The sequence below is a fragment of the Lampetra planeri genome, chromosome 3 (genome assembly GCF_965212315.1).
Source record: "Lampetra planeri chromosome 3, kcLamPlan1.2.h2, whole genome shotgun sequence".
Taxonomy (NCBI): Eukaryota; Metazoa; Chordata; class Hyperoartia; order Petromyzontiformes; family Petromyzontidae; genus Lampetra; species Lampetra planeri.
This window is the reverse complement of record NC_136109.1, coordinates 14,810,166-14,832,317: the sequence shown is the minus strand read 5'-3', so window position 1 is coordinate 14,832,317 and position 22,152 is coordinate 14,810,166. Positions and strand designations below refer to the sequence as shown.

General features: G+C 44.6%; 1 protein-coding gene across 1 annotated transcript in view; it reads left to right on the top strand.

Annotated features, from left to right (window-relative positions):
* The window catches only part of LOC144738517 (GON-4-like protein), a 60,322-nt gene that overhangs the window by 31,593 nt on the left and 6,577 nt on the right, over positions 1 to 22,152 (top strand). Inside the window, exons 18-24 of the mRNA XM_078621533.1 lie at positions 8,262 to 8,717; positions 8,983 to 9,594; positions 10,097 to 10,240; positions 15,739 to 15,882; positions 18,306 to 18,398; positions 18,932 to 19,045; positions 20,892 to 21,508. Of these exons, the coding sequence (XP_078477659.1) occupies positions 8,262 to 8,717; positions 8,983 to 9,594; positions 10,097 to 10,240; positions 15,739 to 15,882; positions 18,306 to 18,398; positions 18,932 to 19,045; positions 20,892 to 21,508 (2,180 nt within the window). The remainder of the gene's footprint in view (positions 1 to 8,261; positions 8,718 to 8,982; positions 9,595 to 10,096; positions 10,241 to 15,738; positions 15,883 to 18,305; positions 18,399 to 18,931; positions 19,046 to 20,891; positions 21,509 to 22,152) is intronic.

The window sequence follows — 22,152 nt, the reverse complement described above, 5'->3', positions numbered from 1 at the left end:
TGTTTCCTCTGCATCTTGATAAATAATAGTGCCTTTTACAGGAATATTGAGTTAATGGCAAAATTAATGTATATTACCAATGAAAGCTTCATTGAACCTCAATGACAAAACAAGTCGATGTGCAGGAGAGAACTTAAGCATACTTAGAGAGAACCTCTCAAATCTGTACACATCGGTTGGCAATCTATTTGTTGTACTCTCATGCACTGTCGACTTTTTATACCTGCACAGTGGAGACCACTGGCACATAATTTGCGTTATCCATCAATTACATTTGCCAAAGTAGTATATTTGTGAACTCCCATGACCATTTACCTTATTTTTGATTCATAAAACTATCGCTAGCATATGATGATAAAAGTTGTGGTCCTGTTGACGAATGCAGTTTTAAAGGATGTAGAATCTTAAACACTGCATAACATAAATTGTGTGCGTTAGCAAGGTGCAATGGGTATTGTGGTATCATTTTGCTAAATTATGATTATACATGAGAATTGTCGAATATTTCAATTAAAACGATTGCTCACATAAAACACAATTTCCTTTTTTTTAAAGCAAAGTACAAACTGAAAGTGTTTTAAAAGATTGGTAGTCGATCGGTAGTCGTACTCCAATGGCATGTAGTGTCACCCATGGCAACATGGAGGAGTAGCTGTAAGTGAGATGGTTAAAGTGGACGTGTTGTTTTTCAGAGAGCTGTTATTGCATTTCTAGTGATGAAAGAAGGTTATTCCGGCAGATGTGTTGTGTATATATATGGGGCACCTGCATGCTGTGTAAAAGCAATGTCAGGAAGTGGATTTAAGGTTCCAGAAAGACAATATATACATTTCCTAATAGGCCTATGAGTGGATGAGTGGCTGACCAAAAATGCCCGCAGCTCCAATAAATGCGTAGAGAGCAGAGGGAATTGTTCAGGCGGATGGATGAGTCAGTATTGGGGACATAGTTCATTCCAGATTGCTGGTCATATTGTGCAGGAAATATCTGACTTTCAATATCTTAAGATGTTACCACAATGAGTACTCAAAATGTTGACGTGCTGAGCTATCTGCATTTGTCAACATGTACAATATAGCATGTATTTTTGTTGCATAGTATCGTGATGGGAGACATCCTATTTTATGATTGTGACTAATAGTCCAACTGGCAAAGTATTGATTTTCATAATCATAATACCACTTGAGCTAAAGTAGAGAAAATGCAAGCCTGTGAGTTCTGCCAGCGGGGTTCTGGGTTGTGATCTACCAAAATAGTGTTCTAGTCTATTGCTGATGTAGGGGTGTTAGAGAGAGAGCCCGTTATGCATGGCAGCCTATGGTAAACAAACACAGTAGGCGGGGCTACATGTGTGCACGAGCAGGTGCCCTCTGCGACGTCCGCGCCAGACACCCTGGGGGGTCGATTCGGTCGTTATGATCCCCCGGGGCCCCACCCCTCAGGGAGGGGTTGGGTATAAAAGGGGAATGTATCGAAGGGCTCGGGAGTGATGTTTAGCTAAAGAAGAGGAGGAGGAAGACGTCTGAGATAGAGCCCTGGACTCCCCCTGGTACGCCGTCCTTATCAGGACCGCGCAGGCTCGAGCCAGTGGCGTGGTACCAGAGCCAGAGCCAGTGCTGGTCTGGACTCTGGGTACCGGGCCCGACTGACCAGTGTCGGGCCAAGATAGCCTCCCCTAGCCCATTAGTGGAGGACTCAGAGGCAGGCTAAGGTTAGCCTAGAGGTGTGTCCTCAGATAGACGGGTGAGGGGGCCGATACCCCCTCAATTGTGTATGTCACAAAGTTGGTGTTCAAATAAACAAGTGTGCCTCCAACTCCGGTGTCAACGAGTCGTAAGCGTTACTACATCTGGCGTCAGAAGTGAAACAAAGTACGAACATGGATACACGCCGGACGACTCGAGTCGGAGTACCAGGGGCGGAGGACACCGCTGCAGTTGGAGGGCCCGAGATGGCTGAAGATGCCATCGAGCAGCCGGGGCTGGGTGCATCCACGCCACAGCAGCTGGAGGAAGGGGAGCCGTCGACGGAGGGGCTGAGGCAGGCGCACGCGAAGCTGGCCGAGCTGCTGTACGCCGCAGCCGCCATGCTCGACAACATCACGCGGCTGGGGGCTGCGGGACCGCCACGAGGCGACAGCAGCCAACGACCACAGCGCCTTCCCGCCATTTCAACGGAGCAACATTTTGAAACTCCCGCCATCGCCGCAGCTGCTGTTGAGGGCGTGGCCGCTCTAAGCATCGCGTCCAACGGCGGGAGTACAGTGCCTGCCGCGTCACCACGGGTGCGACCGGCGATGCCATCGCTGCTTCGGGCCGACGCTGAGTCGAGTGAGGGAGACGAGGGAGCGCGATCGTCCTCTGCAGCCGCTGCCTTACATCAGCGACTGCCGCCGCTCAAAGAATTTGTGGGCGAGGAGGGCGACTGGGGCGGCTTCCAGCGGCGCTTCCTCGCTCACCAGGAGATGGCACAGTGGACAGACGCCGAGGCTCTCCGAGCACTGCCAGCACTCCTCGACAGCGACGCCCTCGCCACACTAACATCGGCAACGAAGGAGAGGCGTTCCACGCTGCGGAAGGCGATGCAAGTGCTGTCCGCTGTGTATGGGCCACCATCGGACTGTCGTCAACTCTTTTACGATCGCCAGCGGGGGACGAAGGAGTCGCCCCTGGCGTACCGTACAAGCCTCCTGGCGCTGGCAAAGGAAGCCTTTCCACGAATGGACGACGAGGGGGTCGACGCCATGGTGACAGAAAAGATACTTTTGCTGGCGGACGACTTAGACATCGTCATTGTCGCACAGGACGATGCAGAGATGTGCTCCCTCCAAGCGGCCCGTCTCCTCCACGCAAACCTGTCCTCTCAACGACGGAAGGCCAGCAAGGCGGCGAGCGGGCGCGCCGTCGCTGCGGCCACCCTCCCGGCGGAAGAGGTTTGCGCCGTCAACCATCGACGGCAGCACGGAGCGGGAGCGCGGGAGGACCGGGCCGGTTCGAGCCATCTACAACGTCCATCGTCGCCACCAGCGCTTCCACGCTGCTACAACTGCGGCATCCGGGGCCACGTCGCCTCGGGGTGCCGCTCTCCTCGGCAGCGCGGGACGACGCCTCAACGGGACGCTGGCCCTCGTCACAAGCTCCACCATCATAATCCGGCGAGTCGCGGCACCCCTCACGTTTGGCCCATGCACACGCCCGTCGCACACTCAAACACCGCAGCGAAGGGGGGGCCAATATCGCGTACCATGGCACCAACACGCACCGCTCTGGGTACTCACATTGAACCCAGCCAGTGGTCCGTGTTGGCCCATCGGGTTGTAGCCGCGTCGTCGGGGTCGTCGGCCGTTGTGGGTCACATCGATGGGGTGGAGGTGCGCATCCTGGTCGATACAGGAGCATCGGCGACCATTATTTCGGAGTTGATTTATAACATTCTCCCTGCCCAGAGCCGTCCTTTGATGCCTGTTAATGTGCCATTCTTTGCTGCTAACGGGGGTTCACTTGGCATCATCGGACAAATTCGAGCCCAAATTTGTGTCGGGGATATTAAATTATCTGGGCCGATTTTTGTTTCCTCCTCGCTGGCGGTTCCGTGCCTGCTGGGGACGGATTTCCTGGCCAAAATGCCGATTAGGATATTAATCGACCAGGGATGCATTGAGCTCCCATCGGGCCGACGCATGGCGTTTTTGCCATCCCCCGCTACGAGCCGGACGGCGTTCGCGACGGTGCCGGCGTTCGTAGATAGAACGGTGCGCGTTCCTCCGGGGGCGCAAATGTTAATTCCTTTGAGACTTCGGCGGCCCTTCGCTAAGGGCATTGGGGCTCAAGGGGTTCTGCTGGGACCGTCTAGGGCCGGGGTCAGTGGACCTAATTTACTCCCGGCCCAGACCATAGTGAGAGGGGATGGAGAACCCTTCATCGCGGTCCTCAATGTGGGCTCGCAGACGGTGGTGGTCCCACAGGGGACCGTGCTTGCTCACGCAACGCCGGTGCCCTGTGAGGAACCCGTCGCGAGTCATGTCGGCGCTGCCCCTGCACCGCGACCACATTCAGACAGCGATGAAGGGTGGCTCGAGGCGCTTTGCGCGGGATCGACGGACCTGTCAAATTTAGAGCGCCAACGTCTTAAGACACTACTGAGGGAATTTTCCGACGTTTTCAGTCGGGATAAATACGATTTGGGCTGCACTCATCTGCTGCGTCACCACATTGATACGGGTGACAGCGCGCCAATACGCCAAAATCCTTTTCGGTTGAGTCCCGCCGAAAAGGACCATGTCAAATCGGCTGTTGATGACATGCTAGCCTCCGACATCATTTCTCCCTCCAACAGCCCTTGGGGAGCGCCGATCGTCCTGGTTAAGAAGCAGGACGGTTCGTTGCGGTTTTGCGTTGACTTTCGGCGCCTTAATAAAATTACGGTTGCCGACGCATACCCGCTCCCACGGATGGACGAATCGCTTGACGCCTTGGCGGGAGCGCGATTCTTCTCCACATTGGACTTACTTTCGGGATTCTGGCAGCTTCCTCTGGACGATGATTCAAAGCCTAAAACTGCTTTCCGTACTCCGCACGGCCTGTTTCAATTCAACCGGTTGCCGATGGGCTTACACTCAGCGCCGGCAACTTTCCAGCGGTTGATGGAATTGGTTTTGGCTGGATTGCAATGGGAGTCGTGCCTGATTTATTTGGATGACGTCATTGTCTTTGGCAAAACTTTTGAGGAACATCTCCAGAGGTTGCGGGCGGTTTTCCTAAAGATGCGGGCTGCTAATTTGAAATTTAAGCCCCAAAAATGCCATTTGTTACGCGAGTCGGTGCGTTATTTGGGGCACATCGTGGGGCGCTCAGGTATTTCTACCGATCCCGCCAAAACGCAGTGTGTAAGCTCTTGGCCGACTCCCACCTCAGTGGGAGAGGTTAGGAGTTTTATTGGGTTTGCGTCGTATTATAGACGCTTCGTCGCTAATTTTGCGACTATCGCCAAACCCCTACATGCTTTAACATCTAAAGGGGTTCGGTTCTGCTGGGGTCAGGAGGAGGAAGCTGCTTTTTGCTCCCTTCGGGATGCTTTGGTAAACGCTCCTCCCCTGATTTACCCTGATTTTTCAAAACCGTTCTTGCTCGACACCGATGCGAGCAACACAGGTATTGGGGGCGTGCTCTCCCAGGTGGTTGACGGCGTGGAACGTGTGGTTGCGTACGGCAGTCGGGTGTTGTCTCCAGCGGAGCAACGATATTGTGTCACCCGTAGGGAACTGTTGGCAATTGTCCATTTTATCCAACAGTATCGCCCATATCTGTACGGTCGGCATTTCACCGTCCGCACAGATCATGCGGCACTGCAGTACGCCCTGAGGGTTCAACAGCCATCGGGACAATTGTCCCGATGGTTGGAGGTCCTCCAGGATTACGATTTCCAAACCACATACCGTAAGGGCGTTCGCCACACCAACGCGGATGCTCTGTCACGCTTGCCAACCGCCTCCGAGTGTGCATGCCTCCTGGGGTCTGGACGTTGCAGGCCTCCAGGGGACACATCGGTACCTGTCTTGGCGGCCGCCAACGACGACGTTGCAGTGGTTCCTAATTCGATCGAACAACAGGGCAAAGATTCCCTGTTGGGGTTGCCCGTCATTGAATGGGGGCGCCTCCAGATGGAGGATGTCTCCCTCCTCGGGTGGCGACGTCGCGTTGGCGGTGCGGCGGGGGGAAAAAGAGGTGGTTCCGACGCATGGGAAATGTGCCAAGGTCTGCTGATGCATTGGGACGGGAAGTCACGTCGACATCGGCTGGTGGTCCCTACTGGGTTGCGGGGTAGGGTGGTATGGGCCGCTCATGAGCGCCTCCTACACCTGGGGACCCAAAAGACTCTCGCCTTGTTGCAACTTGATTTTTATTGGCCTGGCATGACGAGGGATGTGGGGGATTTGTTGGGATCATGCCCTCGATGTGCACAACGCAAACCGCCAGCACGGGAGTCTAACCCGCCTTTGCAATCGATCAAAGTGTCCAGGATAAACGAGCTGGTCGCTCTGGACATTTTGGGACCATTCCCCGCCACCCCCAGGGGGAATAGATATTTGTTGACTGGTGTCGAGTATTTTACACGCTGGCCTATGGCCTGGCCTCTGGCCAACCAGTCGGCAGCAGCCATCGTGGAGGCCTTTGTTCAGGGTTATGTCCTGGACAAAGGTGCTCCGGAGAGGTTGCTGACCGACCAGGGCAGAAATTTTTCCGGCAAACTACTCAGACAAGTCTGCGATCTCCTGGGCACAAAGAAAATTTGGACCTCCCCATATCACCCACAAACTGACGGGATGGTCGAACGTTTGCATCGCACCATCTCGTCCATGTTATCACAACAAGTTTCGGACTCGCAAACGGATTGGGACCTACAAATTCAGGGGGTCTTGGCGGCGTACCGGATGGCACCCCATGCAGCTACGGGGTTTTCTCCATTTTACCTCATGTACGGCCGAGAACCAGACCCGCCTGTTCGTGCCCAGTTGTGGATCCCCGTGCCGCAGGGAAAAACTAATCTGGCTGACCATGTTAAATTTAATCTGGACAAATTGACCGAGGCACGGGATGCTGCAATGCAAAACTCTGACCTCCGTCAGAAGGCGAATGAGCGCCTCAGATTGAGTCGAGTGCACATACTGCAGTGGAAGCCGGGGGACAAGGCATGGTTGCACTGCCCCCAGGTGCCACTGGCAACCTCCTCTAAACTGGTGCGGCCGTGGCGGGGCCCTGTGGAAGTGGTGGAGGTGTTACGTCCGCAGTGCGTGCGCATCAAGTGGGGGAAGCGGCGATGGTTCGTGCACCCCTCTAGGTTAAAACCCTTCGCTGCGGTACACAATCCCACTTCACACGCGCGTGGCCAAACGTGTGGGGGGTCGGCCGACTCGCTGGGTCCGTCTCCGTCGCTCTCACCAAATGCCTTGCCGGCTGTGCCACCTTCAGGAGCATCAGGAGTGACGGGCTCACGCCCGATCACCCCGCCTGCGGATACCGAGGGTCACGCGGAGTCGGATGAATGCTCACCCCAAGACGGACATTCGCCACCTGATGGTCCGCCACGCGCGGTTACCCCGTGTGAGGGGCCCGCTGCAAGGACGCGCGCTAAAATGCGCAAACTGTTGTGAGGCCGGCGAAATGTGTACATAGCTGTTGTGTTTATTGGGTGTTGTGTGGGTGGTGTGTTCCTCGCTCCTCGGATGTACATATGTTGGGTTCACCGTGTGTTGTGTGTGCGTGGTGGGTTCCCTGCTGATTGTATATAGGCTGTTTTTTTACGGAATTCGTATTTATTCGGGGGGGGTGCGACGGGTTGTTTTCTCATCTTGCTGTTGCGTTCTTGTTCTGGTTCCTGTTATTGTTCAAAAATAGTGAGGCACACGCGCGGTCAGGGGGTGAAGGCACCTTTATTGTCAAATTTTTGTATGTTGGCAGCCGGGACGGCTGCATGCTATGCGGGGGGGAGTGATGTAGGGGTGTTAGAGAGAGAGCCCGTTATGCATGGCAGCCTATGGTAAACAAACACAGTAGGCGGGGCTACATGTGTGCACGAGCAGGTGCCCTCTGCGACGTCCGCGCCAGACACCCTGGGGGGTCGATTCGGTCGTTATGATCCCCCGGGGCCCCACCCCTCAGGGAGGGGTTGGGTATAAAAGGGGAATGTATCGAAGGGCTCGGGAGTGATGTTTAGCTAAAGAAGAGGAGGAGGAAGACGTCTGAGATAGAGCCCTGGACTCCCCCTGGTACGCCGTCCTTATCAGGACCGCGCAGGCTCGAGCCAGTGGCGTGGTACCAGAGCCAGAGCCAGTGCTGGTCTGGACTCTGGGTACCGGGCCCGACTGACCAGTGTCGGGCCAAGATAGCCTCCCCTAGCCCATTAGTGGAGGACTCAGAGGCAGGCTAAGGTTAGCCTAGAGGTGTGTCCTCAGATAGACGGGTGAGGGGGCCGATACCCCCTCAATTGTGTATGTCACAAAGTTGGTGTTCAAATAAACAAGTGTGCCTCCAACTCCGGTGTCAACGAGTCGTAAGCGTTACTACACTGATATAGAATTAGCATCGTGCAATAGTATGCTGGGGATTACAGAGAGAAGTGTCAGGATCATGGCTGAGTGAGGCTCTGTCAGGCACATGTCTACTGCTAGCGCATTGCAAATAAGGAGACTTTCATGAATACTTTTGGTACATCTCATAATAATGACTACATAATAACAAATAATGCATTTTTGCTTTTCTTAGAAACTGATTGGTGTTGTGAAAACACAACTCAATGAAAAAGAAAGCGTCACTCCGCAATCGCCTCCCACGGCCCTTCCTGATGTGAACGAACAACTGCATGAAAATGAAACCGTGATGCCACAGTCACCTCCCAAGGTCACTGTCACTGAAGAAGACCCGCAATCAACCAAAGAAAACAAACCTGTTGAAGACAGCAAAAGTTCACAGGGTGAAATGTTACAGAGTTCCATGCAAAGTGTCACCGTTATGGAAAATGACTTATTGGGCTGCTTCAACGTTGCGGGTGATGATGGAGACCTAAAAGTCAATGCAACCGACAAAACGAGATCAGATTGTGAAGGAGGAGCACATGTGGATGAGCAAGAAGAAGAAGAGCTCACACAGGAGGAGGAGGAAGATGAAGATGATTCTTCATCAGAGTCGGGAGATTCTGCACTCTCTGTCCCAGAACTACAGGTAACCCCCCCCCTCCCCGGCTTTACAATTATTCAATGAAATGTTGGATCTACGTATACATATATCACATAGTGTGTTTAGAAATTGTATTATTTTAGTTGTCAAAGGTTTATCTATGTTTAAGCAGCATAATAATATTTGAGACTGTACTGTTACATTAATTGTGTGCAAATATTACTTCCATTAAATAATTATCAACGCTTGCCCATAACAGTTGATATGAACAGTCAAAATACAAAGTTGTTCTACTTCTCTTCTGCCTTAGGAAACCATTGATAAGTTGTCTTGGTTAGCTTCAGACACAAGGGCAAATAATCCAGGTGGTGATTCTGAAGATGATCTCATATCTCAAGAGGAGACCTCTGAGCAGGATGAGGAAGAAGAAGAGACAACAGAGCCTGCAAACAATGAGCAGGAAAATAAATCTGTCATCCCTGGATGCTCCAGCAGTCCACCAGCTCCTGTCGAAGAAAGTGTCACCAGCAGTGTTGAAATTGAGGGACAGCTGGATGTGGCTCCTAAGGAAAAAGTTGCAGTAAAAGTCAAGCCCAAACGAACCAGGTATAGAGCAAGTATGGATACCTCAAAAATGTTGCTTTTACTAGGCGATGATATTTTGGAAACGGATCCACAACGTGATAAAAAGGATTTGATATATGCTCAGGCATACTTGAATAGAGTGAAAGAGACCCTTCAAAACACCCCTGGAAAGTATGAAGAGTTTTTGAAGATCTTACATAACTTTGAGATGAACCATGCTCATCGGTCGGTTGTGGACATGTATGAAGAGCTACACAATGCATTTAAAGACTGGCCTGAGCTCTTAAAAGAGTTTGCTGTGTTTCTTTTGCCTGATCAAGCACTGGAGTGTGGACTGGTAAGTTATTAAATTATTGCTGCAAATTAATATCACATCTCATTCATTAAACATATCTGGTACCATTACTAGATGGATGTAGATACCATATTTTATATTGTATTTTTATGCAACATCACCCTGTCATTCTGTGGAAAGGAAAACTTAAATCCACGATAGTATGGCACGTTAACACTTCGCCTGGACTCATTCATTGCATCTGATACGAGTCGCACGGCTTATCAGATTTTGTCATAGAAAATAACCTGGTCCTTCCTGAGCCATGTTGGCCTGGCTCAGCATGGCCCCAGCCTGGCTCGGTTGTATTTGAAAATGTCGTACAAGACAAACATTCTGCCCTCTATCTTCTCTGAAGAGGGGCCATCACTCTAACTTTTATTTCAAGACAGTATTAAAGACATTGGTGTCGTCAGTCTTTGATTTAGACTTATAACATTCTTTAATGTTAAATGTGTTTTTTACAATATTAGAGCTACAGTGTTGTTTTTTGTTGTTGTATCAGTTTGAGGAACAGCAAGATTTTGAGAAAGGCAGAACGTTTCTGCGGCAACTGGAGATATGCTTTGGTGAAAATCCATCTTATTATCAGAAGATTGTCAAGGCTCTACAAAATTGCGTGAAGTTTACCCAAGAAGAAGTAAATGAGGTACATATGTATCACTTATGCTCTGCATTACACATGATGTATCTATGTAAACTGATTTAGATGTCGCACAATTGCTCTATAAGCATAATTGGTGTATTGCATACAATTGTCCATGCTGTGCTATCTGTATGGAGTTTAATTTTACAATCTCTAAAGAGATTGAATGGTAATTAAATGGTAAAAATGGTAAAACAAGTCAGTCTTCCATTAGACATTTATTGAAATATAAGCAATATTAAAAGCTCTCTGTGATCAGTTCTTATATAATGATGCGTTCATCCTTAATATCATGTATCATTGTCTAAGTCCATGAATACAAACAAAATGCAAGAGATTTTACTTTCCTATTTTTAAATATGGGGTTATTTTTCACTCATGTGATGCATAGAACAAGATATAATTTGGCGCATGTAACGAGCCTTTTGCCCGTCCAAGGACGGGTGTATTGCAGTAAATCTGAATCTTGCAAGTGAAAAGCAGACCGCGATGTGATATTCATTGCATTAATGCGTGTGCAATTTGTAAGGCCGCGGTGACACAGACCTATTTCATTTTAAGGTTATAATCCCTTGTTCATCATGACGTCCTTTTTACTTTGATGTCTCAATAGCGTTACGGAGATCGTGTGACGTGAGGGTTCTGCCTTTGTGGTGAGGGTTGTAAGTTGACGCCGAGGAGGGAGGGAGGAGGTGCCTCACCCCCCCCCCCCCCCGATGTGGAGTGACGTCAGCCGCAAATTATTATGAATGGGGGGATGTCCATTTGGAGGACGTCACCTTATAATGATTATTAATGAGGGGGGCTGTTCGATTTGGAGTGATGTCACCTGCTCATGATTATTAATGAGGGGGGGAGGGAGGGTGTGATCCCTGACATGCAATACCCCGGCGTCTACAAACTAAGTTGAGTCTGCGGCAGTAGTTACATTGGGGGAACTAAGCGACATGTCTCGGTCCGTGTTCGTGAACATAAGGCAGATCTGAAACACGGTAGGACCAATACCTCGGCCACTTCCCCTTCCCACCCCTTGCTTGTGTCCTCCTCTCCCCCTACCCCACACCCCCACCCTCCCTGTCTCTCCTCCCTGGCTCCTCCCCCCTCGTCTCTTGCCTATATGGCCTCTTGTTGCAGCAGCCCTTTTGCCCACTTAAGCAATTGTTTCTTGCTGTGGTTGTCCCACCTGATGACGGACGCTTGTGTTGCTCCCGAAACGTTGTGATTTAATTTATTTTATTTTCTACCTACGTGACTTTACCGAAAGAATCAAAGAGTATCACTAGCCCCGCATTCTCCGTTTATGACCCTTGGGCTACACCCATTTTAAACCTTTTAAACAGTCTGCCTCAGCAGCTTTCCCCATATTTCCTTGCCTCCTGATGACAATCGCTTGTGTTCTGATCAAAACGTCGTCGTTTTTTGTAAAAAAAATTCTTATTTTCTTTGAACCTATCTGCGTGACTTTACCAAAAGATCCAAAATATGAATTCCTGCAGTCACGAAAGCTTTAAATCAAGGACGTAACCTGTTCATGATTATTAATGAGGGGGCTGGTCGATGTGGAGTGACGTCACGAGCATTAAGGACATTCCTGGGTGATTATAGTAGGTATTATTGTGGATAATATGATTATTATATGTATTTTTCAGTCGAGTGTGTTCTACCTCATGGCACTAGTGGTCACTACAAACAATGTAAAAAAAACACATTCGTCAGTATTATTAGTTTAGTTTTGTTACGTTTATTACATGCATGATTCCATTTAGCCAGTTGCTCGGTTGTTTTACAAGGGAGATCCGTGATACATGAGCATAGGGAGCAACAAAAACACAAACTCACTATTGCAGAGAACGGGTCCTTAAGGAAGTTTGCACTACAAACAAACAATTAAATATAATGGTTGTAAAAGAAACACACGATATAAAAAAACTGCAAATAAAAATTAGGTGCATGTCCAGGTTAGCTCTGTGTTTTAGCCTTGTAGGGAAATAAATAGGGGAAGTAAAGGGAGGGAGCAAAGCTGTAGTTGAGCGGCAAGAGTATTCCAGAAATGTGGAGCAGCAACGCGGAAATATTTTTTAACAAAGTTTTAGCACATGGAATAAGCAGGCACGTCTCATATTATGGGAGAGAGTGGTCCTATAGGCAATTGGCAGATTTGTTGAAGAAGACCTTAGGGATGAAGACAGCCCAGTGATGGTCTCAACAGAGATTCAGGGGGAAACATTTAAATATTGCATCTCCACACATTCATCTTTGCATACAAAGCTTAGCAGGTAAATATAAGTACTGTGCAGTGATTCATTCATGGACATGTGTCATACCACTTTCATCATCGTGGCCATTAACATAAGTGGCTTAAAGGGGTATTCGAAGCTGCTATTATGGGAAGCAATGTTGAAAGTGCAATCTACAGCTCATGATGGTGAAGTAACTTGTCCTTGAGTACAGAATTAATAAGGCACGTTTTACTGCGAACCGTTTTTCCAACATGAAACCTTCCGCTTCTTTGTTAACTAAGTATACTCTTGAGTTTTTAGATTTAACATGAAGTATTGCACCACTCCATTTCTAAAACACTTATTCACTAATACATATGTAAATAGCATGTGTCATGGTCTTTGTCAGTGCTATTGAAAAAGTGCTTTAATCTTTTAATGTATGCAGGAGGCATGGGTTCGATCCCGACCCTGACGACTGCTGTTTATCTGGAGTTTTCATGTTCTCCCCGTCGTGCCGTGTATTTTTCTCTGGGTCCTCCGATTTCTCCCTCCACGTTTAGAAACATGTTTTAAAAGTATTTGGCAGCTATAAATTCCCACGTGATAATACTCTTCGTTGAGCTATCATTTGTGGCCAGGTCACTTCTGAAAAAAGCTATGTAGATCAGTGGGCCTTACCTGGTAAAATAAAAAAAAAATGGTTTCTAGTTTTTAACAATGACATTATTAACGCATCATGCATTTAATGAATCACTTAATATACAAACAACGAAATGTTTACAACATTTTTTTTTACAATTTAATAACACTTCAAAATTATGACGTACAGTTTAATCCAAGTCACTTGCCATCACCGTGAAGCAGAGGTGGAAGATTGAGGATGCACTCGAAGTGGAAAGCTGAAGGTCTAATTTTTATTACAAAGACACTTCCCAGTCTTAATGAGTGCATCTAGAATTTTCTATATAAGAGTAGCCTAGAGCTATGTTGGCAAACAGTGTTCAGGTCATCGTTTTTTGGTAGTCTGCACTGTGTGATTATTTATTTCGGCACCCTTTTCAGCTTAATCTACCTGCCCTAAATGACATTGCCGAGGTGGATTTGCTTGTCACACTAAGTTGAGTGTTGACAAGTCATCCCATGAGATAAATGTCCCAGGAAGTCAGCTGTGATGTTATCCTTCCATGTGATTTTTTTTAAATTTCTTTGATAGTCTGCTTTGATATTCCTAACAATTGATTTTCAGCCTTTGGTCAATTCAGGGCCTTAGTATGAATGTGTATGTGGGCAGCAGTGGCACAGTGGTTCGCTCACGGCACTACAAACCCAGTGACCTGTGGTGCCTGTTCTGAATGTTCTCCCATGGTAACTACTAAACCTTGAATGGGTGTCTGGTGTGGTGTGTGCTTTGAAGGTAATGGTTGGTCGATTGCTGCAGATTATGGATTGTTGTGGGTTGGTGAATCATCAGTAATTGCAACAGGAGCAAATTCATTATCATTTAACATAAGCAGCAGTCCTGGTCAAACTGCTGCTGGAGGAGGGCCTCCCCGAGCCGCCATTATTTCTCGTGATTCTACAATGTAGTTATCTACCTTGCACCTGCACATGAGCTGATTTCATTGATCCATTTTCTCAGTGAACATATTCTCAACTTACTATTCTCATTCCATTCCATGGATCCATTGGCCATCCATACCCTCCAGCCCCACGTCTTGCCCAGCACACTTAATGTTTTCAATGGTTTTAATTATGTCATTAACCTCCATATATTCTCTAATTCACTTGTACCTCTTTCTATCGATTAATGCCATTTCAAACATGCATCTCTCAATGCTTTACTTGAGCCTCTTTTCAGCTTTAGTTCCATTTATTTTTCAGTATCTATATTTATGATCCCTTCCCATATTTATTGTATCGTTATTTTTTCAATATCCAGTTAAGCTTCCCAAAAACGCTTTATTATTTTTTCAAATTCCATGTTTCATTGTGTTCCACTTAAATATTTGTACCTAGGTACACATCTTATGCTTTGTTATTCCAGTTATGTCCTTCCCACACTTATGTCAATATTTTAGCAAAATAGATTTACATGACCCTTTTTTTGCTCATTCATCTCGAGCTTGACGGTTGCAACCTTTTTTCTTAAGTTCTAACATTTCCTGCAGTTGATTTTCACCAGACATTATAATGACTATGACAGGCTAATCTTAGATGGTGAATGTATTCTTTATTCATATTTATGCCTTTGTGTGTTCAGTAAATTTTTCAGGAAATATCTTCAAATGCCACGTTGTGTGACTCACATATTTAAGTATTATGTAATAGTTGTATGTAATGTTAGTGGGGATGTTCGTTGTTTGTTGATGTTTTTATATTAATTCTAGATTTGAAGCTTTCGTGACTGCAAGGAATCATCTTCTTAGGTTCTTTCGGTAAAGCCACGCAGAAAGTAAAATAAAATAAAAACAAAAATCACGACGTTTCGGAGGCAACACAAGTCTCCGTCATCAGGTGGGACCGTCACAGCCAGATTAGCTGTATCAAGGATGTATCAAGGATACAGCTAATCTGGCTGTGACGGTCCCACCTGATGACGGAGACTTGTGTTGCCTCCGAAACGTCGTGATTTTTGTTTTTATTTTATTTTACTTTCTGCGTGGCTTTTTATATTAATGTTTTCAAAATATATATATTTTTATTTTGGCTTTGGTTTTTTAGAGCTTTAGATGACTGCAAATATTTCTCCTGAATGCTGTTTTCTTGTCTACAAAGGTTAGGCACGATGGTTATTGATACTTAAAAACACCAATAAATAATACAATTGTCAGCACAGCTTGCTGAAGTATTCTTGGGTATTTTGGTAAAGTCACGTAGATAGGTTCAAAGAAAATACGTGACTTTACCGAAAGACCCAAGAATATGAGTTCCTGCAGTCACAAAACCTGTAAGTCAAGCTTGCTGAAGCTTTCTTCTGCACGATTTTGCAAATATTGCTGGCAAAACGGAACTTATTTTCTCAATAACCCACCATTTGTTCTTTCCATTGGATCGCCAACCTTTGGGTGGTCCAGTCTAATGGTTGTCAGTCATTTTAAACGGGCACCTTTCCCATCCAAAGGCCTCTGATCACGACATGGATGGCAGTGGACTGACAAAGGGCAGTTGTTATTTTTATGATTATAACTAGCTTATATTTCGTCACAATGTTTAACGCCTCACTTGTGCGGTGGTATATGGTTCATGTTCTCACATGTTTTTGATTGCATTTCATTTCAGCTGAAAACACATATGTGGCACCTAATGAAAGGCCACAATTACCTGCAGGATGTGTTTTCCATGTTTTTTGATCACTTGAGGCCACCAACAAGCAGAATGGATGACTTTGAGGAAGTAAATTGGACAGATGAAAAAGAGTATAAGGTATTGTCAATACATTGCTTGACCTCATAGATGACTTGTTGTGGCAGAATGTCATAATTTAACAATATATGTTATCAATTTTTGATAAAAACATGACAAATGAATTGAATCTTGTCTTCACATGCATTGTTTGATTTTGGTGCATAAATCTAGATGTGTATTAATAACGATCCATCCCACCCCCACTCCCCAGGAATTTGATGAATTGTTATAATATTGGGTGAAGGATATATTCAAGGATCAATGATTTTCATTTAATTTTTGTAACCTATCAGCGGTATTGTCTGTCTGACTTGTTTTGTAATGTGATGGTGTGTGCATTCTAGTATTTTAAAGGTACATAGCATATAGTTTGCTTAAATTGTAAACAATTTTATAAATGTATCTTGAGTACGGCCCCGTCTGGAATTGTAATTTATATCGTGTATTCTCTTCCTGGTGGGATTGACAAAACTGTGGAATCGTGATAGGGGTCATGGAATCATGAAGGTCAGGCTATGTAGAGCCTGGTGTGGTATTCAAGCAAGAAGGGGGGGGGCAGGCTCCTTGGGGCCTAGCCGGCCTATTGGAATTGTCATTAAAAAAATGTGTGACGATGCCTAGGTAATACATTTGAATATTGATTCTGGTAGATACCGGCTGGCTCGTTATGAACCCCTAAGTTTATAGCGTAGCATTTACATGGAGCAGTTAAATATGTGTGTGTGTATATATATATCTTTGGCTATGCACTTAACTGCTCTGTGCATTCTGATCAAACATGGGCTTGGGTAAGGACCATCTCCAAGCCGGCCAAGACGAGGAAGTCTGGGCTACATGGACAATGCATTTACTAGCCACATGGAATAAACCAGACTTTCTATTCTGGCCAGCTATGAACAGTGATGTTTACGTAAGCTAACTAGCTAGATTGCAATAGCATATCAATAGAATTCCATTATATTGCACAGCCTCTCTGTTAGAATCTAATTCGAGTGAATAGAGATTTTCAAGGTGAATTTCCCATCGAAGAATTGTGATTCCTGTAAAATTCATCCGGGGTGGAATTGCATTAATCGAATAGCGATTCCGTGGATGAGTCACCCAGCTCTTATGTTGAGAGTAAAAATATATTTTAATCCATAAGCTTTTACATTCCTGCCGAATGCATTTAAATTGCACTCCCTGAAACTTCCAATACTCTCAGGCTGCTCTTTTTAGAATATAAACCAGCAGTAATAATTTATTAAATAAATCAGCCCTCTTACAAGCAATTGTGTGTCTTTCCTGGATAGGAGCATGATGCATTGTGCCCAATAGGGCACATTATTGTCACTGATTATGTTCAGTTTGTGCCACCCTGGGAAGGGGGCTCATTCACCGTGCCTTTTCTGCATAATCCCACAGAGATGAAGTGAATGATAAAAAAAACATCCTCTGGTCTCAATTATCTTCCATATAATAACGTGTGCTGTGTCTGTCATAGCTCCATGCGCTTTAGAATGCATTCAAGGTGTTTCTTTGCCTGATGTGTAGTTTGTGTTTTCTCACTTAAAATCTGTCCTGCAGATAGCATTGTTTAATTCCACATTTGATAAATGTAATCTGATTTTAAATAGTGTGCAATGTCACGCATGATTCTCTGCAGCACAGTTACGCAGTCCTGCAGATATCAGCATATAGTGTATGTTTGAGGCTGCCGACTATAAAAAGGGTGAATCCTTTGTCTTATACAATGATGATGGACTTATTCCCCATCCTCGTGAAAATTTGCAGAAATTAAGGTGAAGAATGTCAAGTTGGACTGTCTAAAGTGCACGTGGTTTTTCCTTTTTTTAACAGTATGTAATGCTCAGGTGGTAGGACATAGGTGATTTGACATTGAATGGCCTGCAGCCTGCCCACACACGTATACAATTTTACGAATGAGTCATGTGTCCATTATTCCCAAATCATAATTATTTGAAGTCTTGCACATTTCCAATCCCACACATCCAGGCATGAGTGGTGCTTAGTGTTGTTACTAGGGGCAAAATAAGGAAAAGGTGCATCTTCTAATGTAATTGGCAGCAATGGAAATCAATTTGAGCTGCTCTTTGAATGAGTTGCTTTTGGTAATTGTCATTGATTTTCTTTTTCAATAAATTATTACCTAAAATTAAAATGCGCAAAGTTTTCACATATCCTTTGGAATTATCGTAATGTGTTACTGGAGTTGGACAATATAACATTGAATTTAGACACTTGTAAATTTAACACAGCAAGCACATGATATGATTGAACTAAAAATGTATAATGTATTGTGTATCAGTTTTAAATATACCATAGTACTAAAAAGGTTAGTTTGTTTTAAAACAATTCATTCGAAAGTTTCCACGTGACTTGTTAAGAATTCTGATGTTTTTTAAAAGAGCTAATGATAAAATTGACCTGACCTTTTTCAGTTTGATGGATTTGAAGAAGTTGTTTTGCCAAAGTTGAAGAAATACAATAAAGAGAAGTCTAAGAACAAGGACGGTCCATCGAGCAGTGAAAAGGTGTGTTGTCTAATTTGGGCACCTGCTATCCTTTGTACAGTCTGTTCTTAGATCAGGCAGTAGTTTCGTTCACGAAGAATACCGCGTTATGGAAAAATCGCGTTATAATAACCAACGATGCTATGGGAAATTAATGGGTTAGGGAGTAGTAGGTTTTGAAAACACCAACATGACATTTTTCAAATAATATTTGGTAAAGTACAGTCCACGATAACGCGTGAGATGCGTATGCAGGCTGAACAAAGACTGAGGCACGTGAGTAGCATCTATAAGCATAAAGCAGCATCTCGCCTTGTGTGATGCTACGCCGATGCAGCCGCACAATGGATTATTCCTACTCGTGCGACGTAGTTCTGTTCATTCAGTCGCGTAATATCCAATTTGCATCCGCGTCATAAAAAATGTGTTCCCTGATACATTCATCGCGTTATATCAGATTCGTGTTATGAAAACACTCGTTATAGCAGAACGGACTATCCATGCAATGTGATATACTCTTTATGAATGATTATTTTCATTGACTTTTTAAACAGGATGACATTTCCACTGCAGGGGCAAAGCCCTGTACCTGTAGGTGTCATGAAGTAACTAACACCGAGTTGAAACCTAAGAAATGCAAGAAAAGATGTCTGCTTTGTGTAAACAAGGTACATTTATGGAACTCATTATCATGCGTGGCCTCTTTACATTTATTCAATGTTTGATCTCGTGTTTGCTCGCTTTTATTGTTTGGTTTTAGCTTTTTCCAACAACAAAACATTCAAGGGTACGTTGGTGACAAACTCATCATAATTTAATATGAATATATGACTATTCTTGAGGATATAAAATGACTACCTAATCTTATATTTTTTCATGGTAAATATATCACTGTTTATTTTCTAACTTATTTCATGGAAGTGACTTCATTGAACAACTATTGAACTTTGCATCATCTTGCCTATATAAGTCATTTTTGTCTGTCTGTGTGTCTGTCTGTCTGTCCCGTTTGTCTGTGTACGCAACTTGCAACGGATTTAACTCACAAACTGGGGTTCACGTTTAAGGAAAAATACCCAGATACCACACGCTCTAACCCAAAAACCTTTATTATGAATCAGTAGATACTACTGTAGAGTATGTAGTTACGACTGTAGTCAGTAGATACTACTATATAGTAAATAGATACTACTATAGATTAAGTAGATACTACTGTAGAGTCAGTAGTTACGACTATAATCGGTAGATACTGCTATAATCAGCAGATACTGCTATAGAGTCTGCAGATAATACTATAAAGTTAATAGTTACGACTATAGCCAGTTGATACTACTATACAGTCAGTAGATACTACTACAGTCAGTATATACTGCTGTAGAGTCAGTAGATACGACTACAGAGTCGGTAGATACTGCTATAGTCAGCAGATACTACTATAAAGATTATAGTTACTACTATACGGTCAGTAAATACTGCTGCAGCCAGTGAATACTACAATACAGTCAGTAGATACTACTGTGGTCAGTAGATACTACTATAGAGTCAGTAGATATTATTATAGTTAGTGGATACTACTATCGTCAGTAATTACTACTATAGAGTCGGTAGACACTACCGTAGAGTCGGTAGATGCTACTAGAGTCAGTAGTTTCCACTACAGTCAGTATGTACTGCTGTAGACTCAGTAGATACGACTACAGAGTCTGCAGATACTTCTATAGAATCGGTAGATACTACTATAGAATCGGTAGATACTACCGTAGAGTCGGTAGAAACTACTAGAGTAAATAGATAATACTACAGTCAGTAGATTCCACTACAGTCAGTATATACTGTTGCAGAGTCAGCAGATACTACTGTAGCATTAGTAGTTACTACTATAGAGTTGGTAGATACTACTGTAGGGTCAGTATATACTACTACAGTCAGTAGCTACAACATCAGAGTCAGTAGATACTACTGTAGAGCCAGATACTACTATAGAGTCAGTAACTACTGCAGAGTTGCTAGATACTACTCACTTTATTTTATGTAGGGTGTGTAGGTATATATGCCTACGCGGGGATACAAATATTTTTTGAGCGAGGGGATGTCGACAATTTTCGGAAACCTTTTAGATCAAGTATTTACCCCCCACTTTATATAACTTTTTGGACTTCTGCAAGCCTCTTATAATTTTGTTGATGGACAAATGGACAGACAAACGGCACGCCGGGCTTTCACAATAGCTTAGTATTTGTGTATGTATATGTTATGTTTTTACGAGAAGTTTTGAAATATATTTTTCCCCCGGGAAACGCCGGGTACTTCCCGCCAGTCTTCAATAAAGTGGACTAAAGACCCTGTAATGTTAAGCAGTATGTGTTGGTGTCACGTACACATTTGTTGACTCAATAAAAATACGTACAATTATTGTTTTGTAAACTAAATCCAGTGGGCTGAAGTAAATACAATGTTCTGTAGAAACGTTATGAAAAACTGTTTTTAAATTAAGTATGTTTTTGTATGTTTTAGATTTCCGGAGATATAAAAATTGGAAAACGTAAAGAAATTGAGCATTTATCTCAGCTGACTGAACAAGACCCTCCTACTCAAGTTACAGAAAGCCTCTCTGCCTTGAAAAAATCTGAGGGGTTTCATAACAACATAGACGGTGATGGAAAAGATTCTGTAATTTTACAGACTCACAATAACACAGACGTTGTACAGGCTAATTTTGACAGTCCTGTTTTAGAAAGTATTGTACAGACTGGACCAACTGTTGATAGTCCCACGAGAGACCATAAATCCACCCCTACATGTCTGCATAAATCTGAGAGGACTCCATCTGATGAAAAATCGCTGAGAGTTTCATTGGGCGCACATTCTGCCGATGAAAAGGCAAGTAGAACCCAGTTTGAGTCGTGCAGTCAACCGAAGCAAAGCAGCTCCCGGGGAGAAACAACCACAGAATGTGCCACAGACATCGCTTCGTCACTTGTCAGATCAGTCAAGGCCAAGGAACATGGCAGTGGCACTGTACAAAGCGGTAACAGCAAGCATCAGGCTGAGCCTTTGGAGCGTCTCCATGTGGTGTGTGCCAAGAACAGCACAGTGAGCTCTACAGGGGAGCTCGTGGTGTTGTGGACCAGGTGAGCAATATGTTGTGATTATTACGTGTGAATGTCAACAGAAAACACAATCACTATCAAACCCTAGCCGATCCATTTAGAGCGAGTTACTGCGATATCTGCATTCATTATGGCGTCCACTGAAGGTGTTAATATTCGTGAAATGAAATAAATAAATGTCTAAATATTTTTCTGAATGGACCAATTTTCCTAATGCATGTTAAAAAATGAAAAAGAAAATCAAGCAAACTCGCCGCAATTTGTCTCCAATTTTGCCTGGTAAAGCATCGCATAAGCATTGTGGCTTGGATTTACGTGGGAGGTATAATTTCCAAATGAAACAGATTTCAATGCTTCATTATGAATTCTCATTATAGTAATGCTCTGCTCCTATTCTTCTACATGACCAGCATACCACTAAGGTTGTTAACAATATCAATATACTCGACTGTGACATTCAAAGCAGGGTATTTCCTTTTTGTAGACATTTTATTATCATGATATGCTGCCAGTAATTTCTAATGTACATCAACATGCTGTGATTTTATTTGAAACCTGTTTTGAAACAAAATCATCTTTTGAATAGTATCTTTACTTGAATAGTTGTAGGTTTTAAAATAATAACTTTTGCAGTTATGTCTCATTTTCTGTTGCTTCGTGTTATT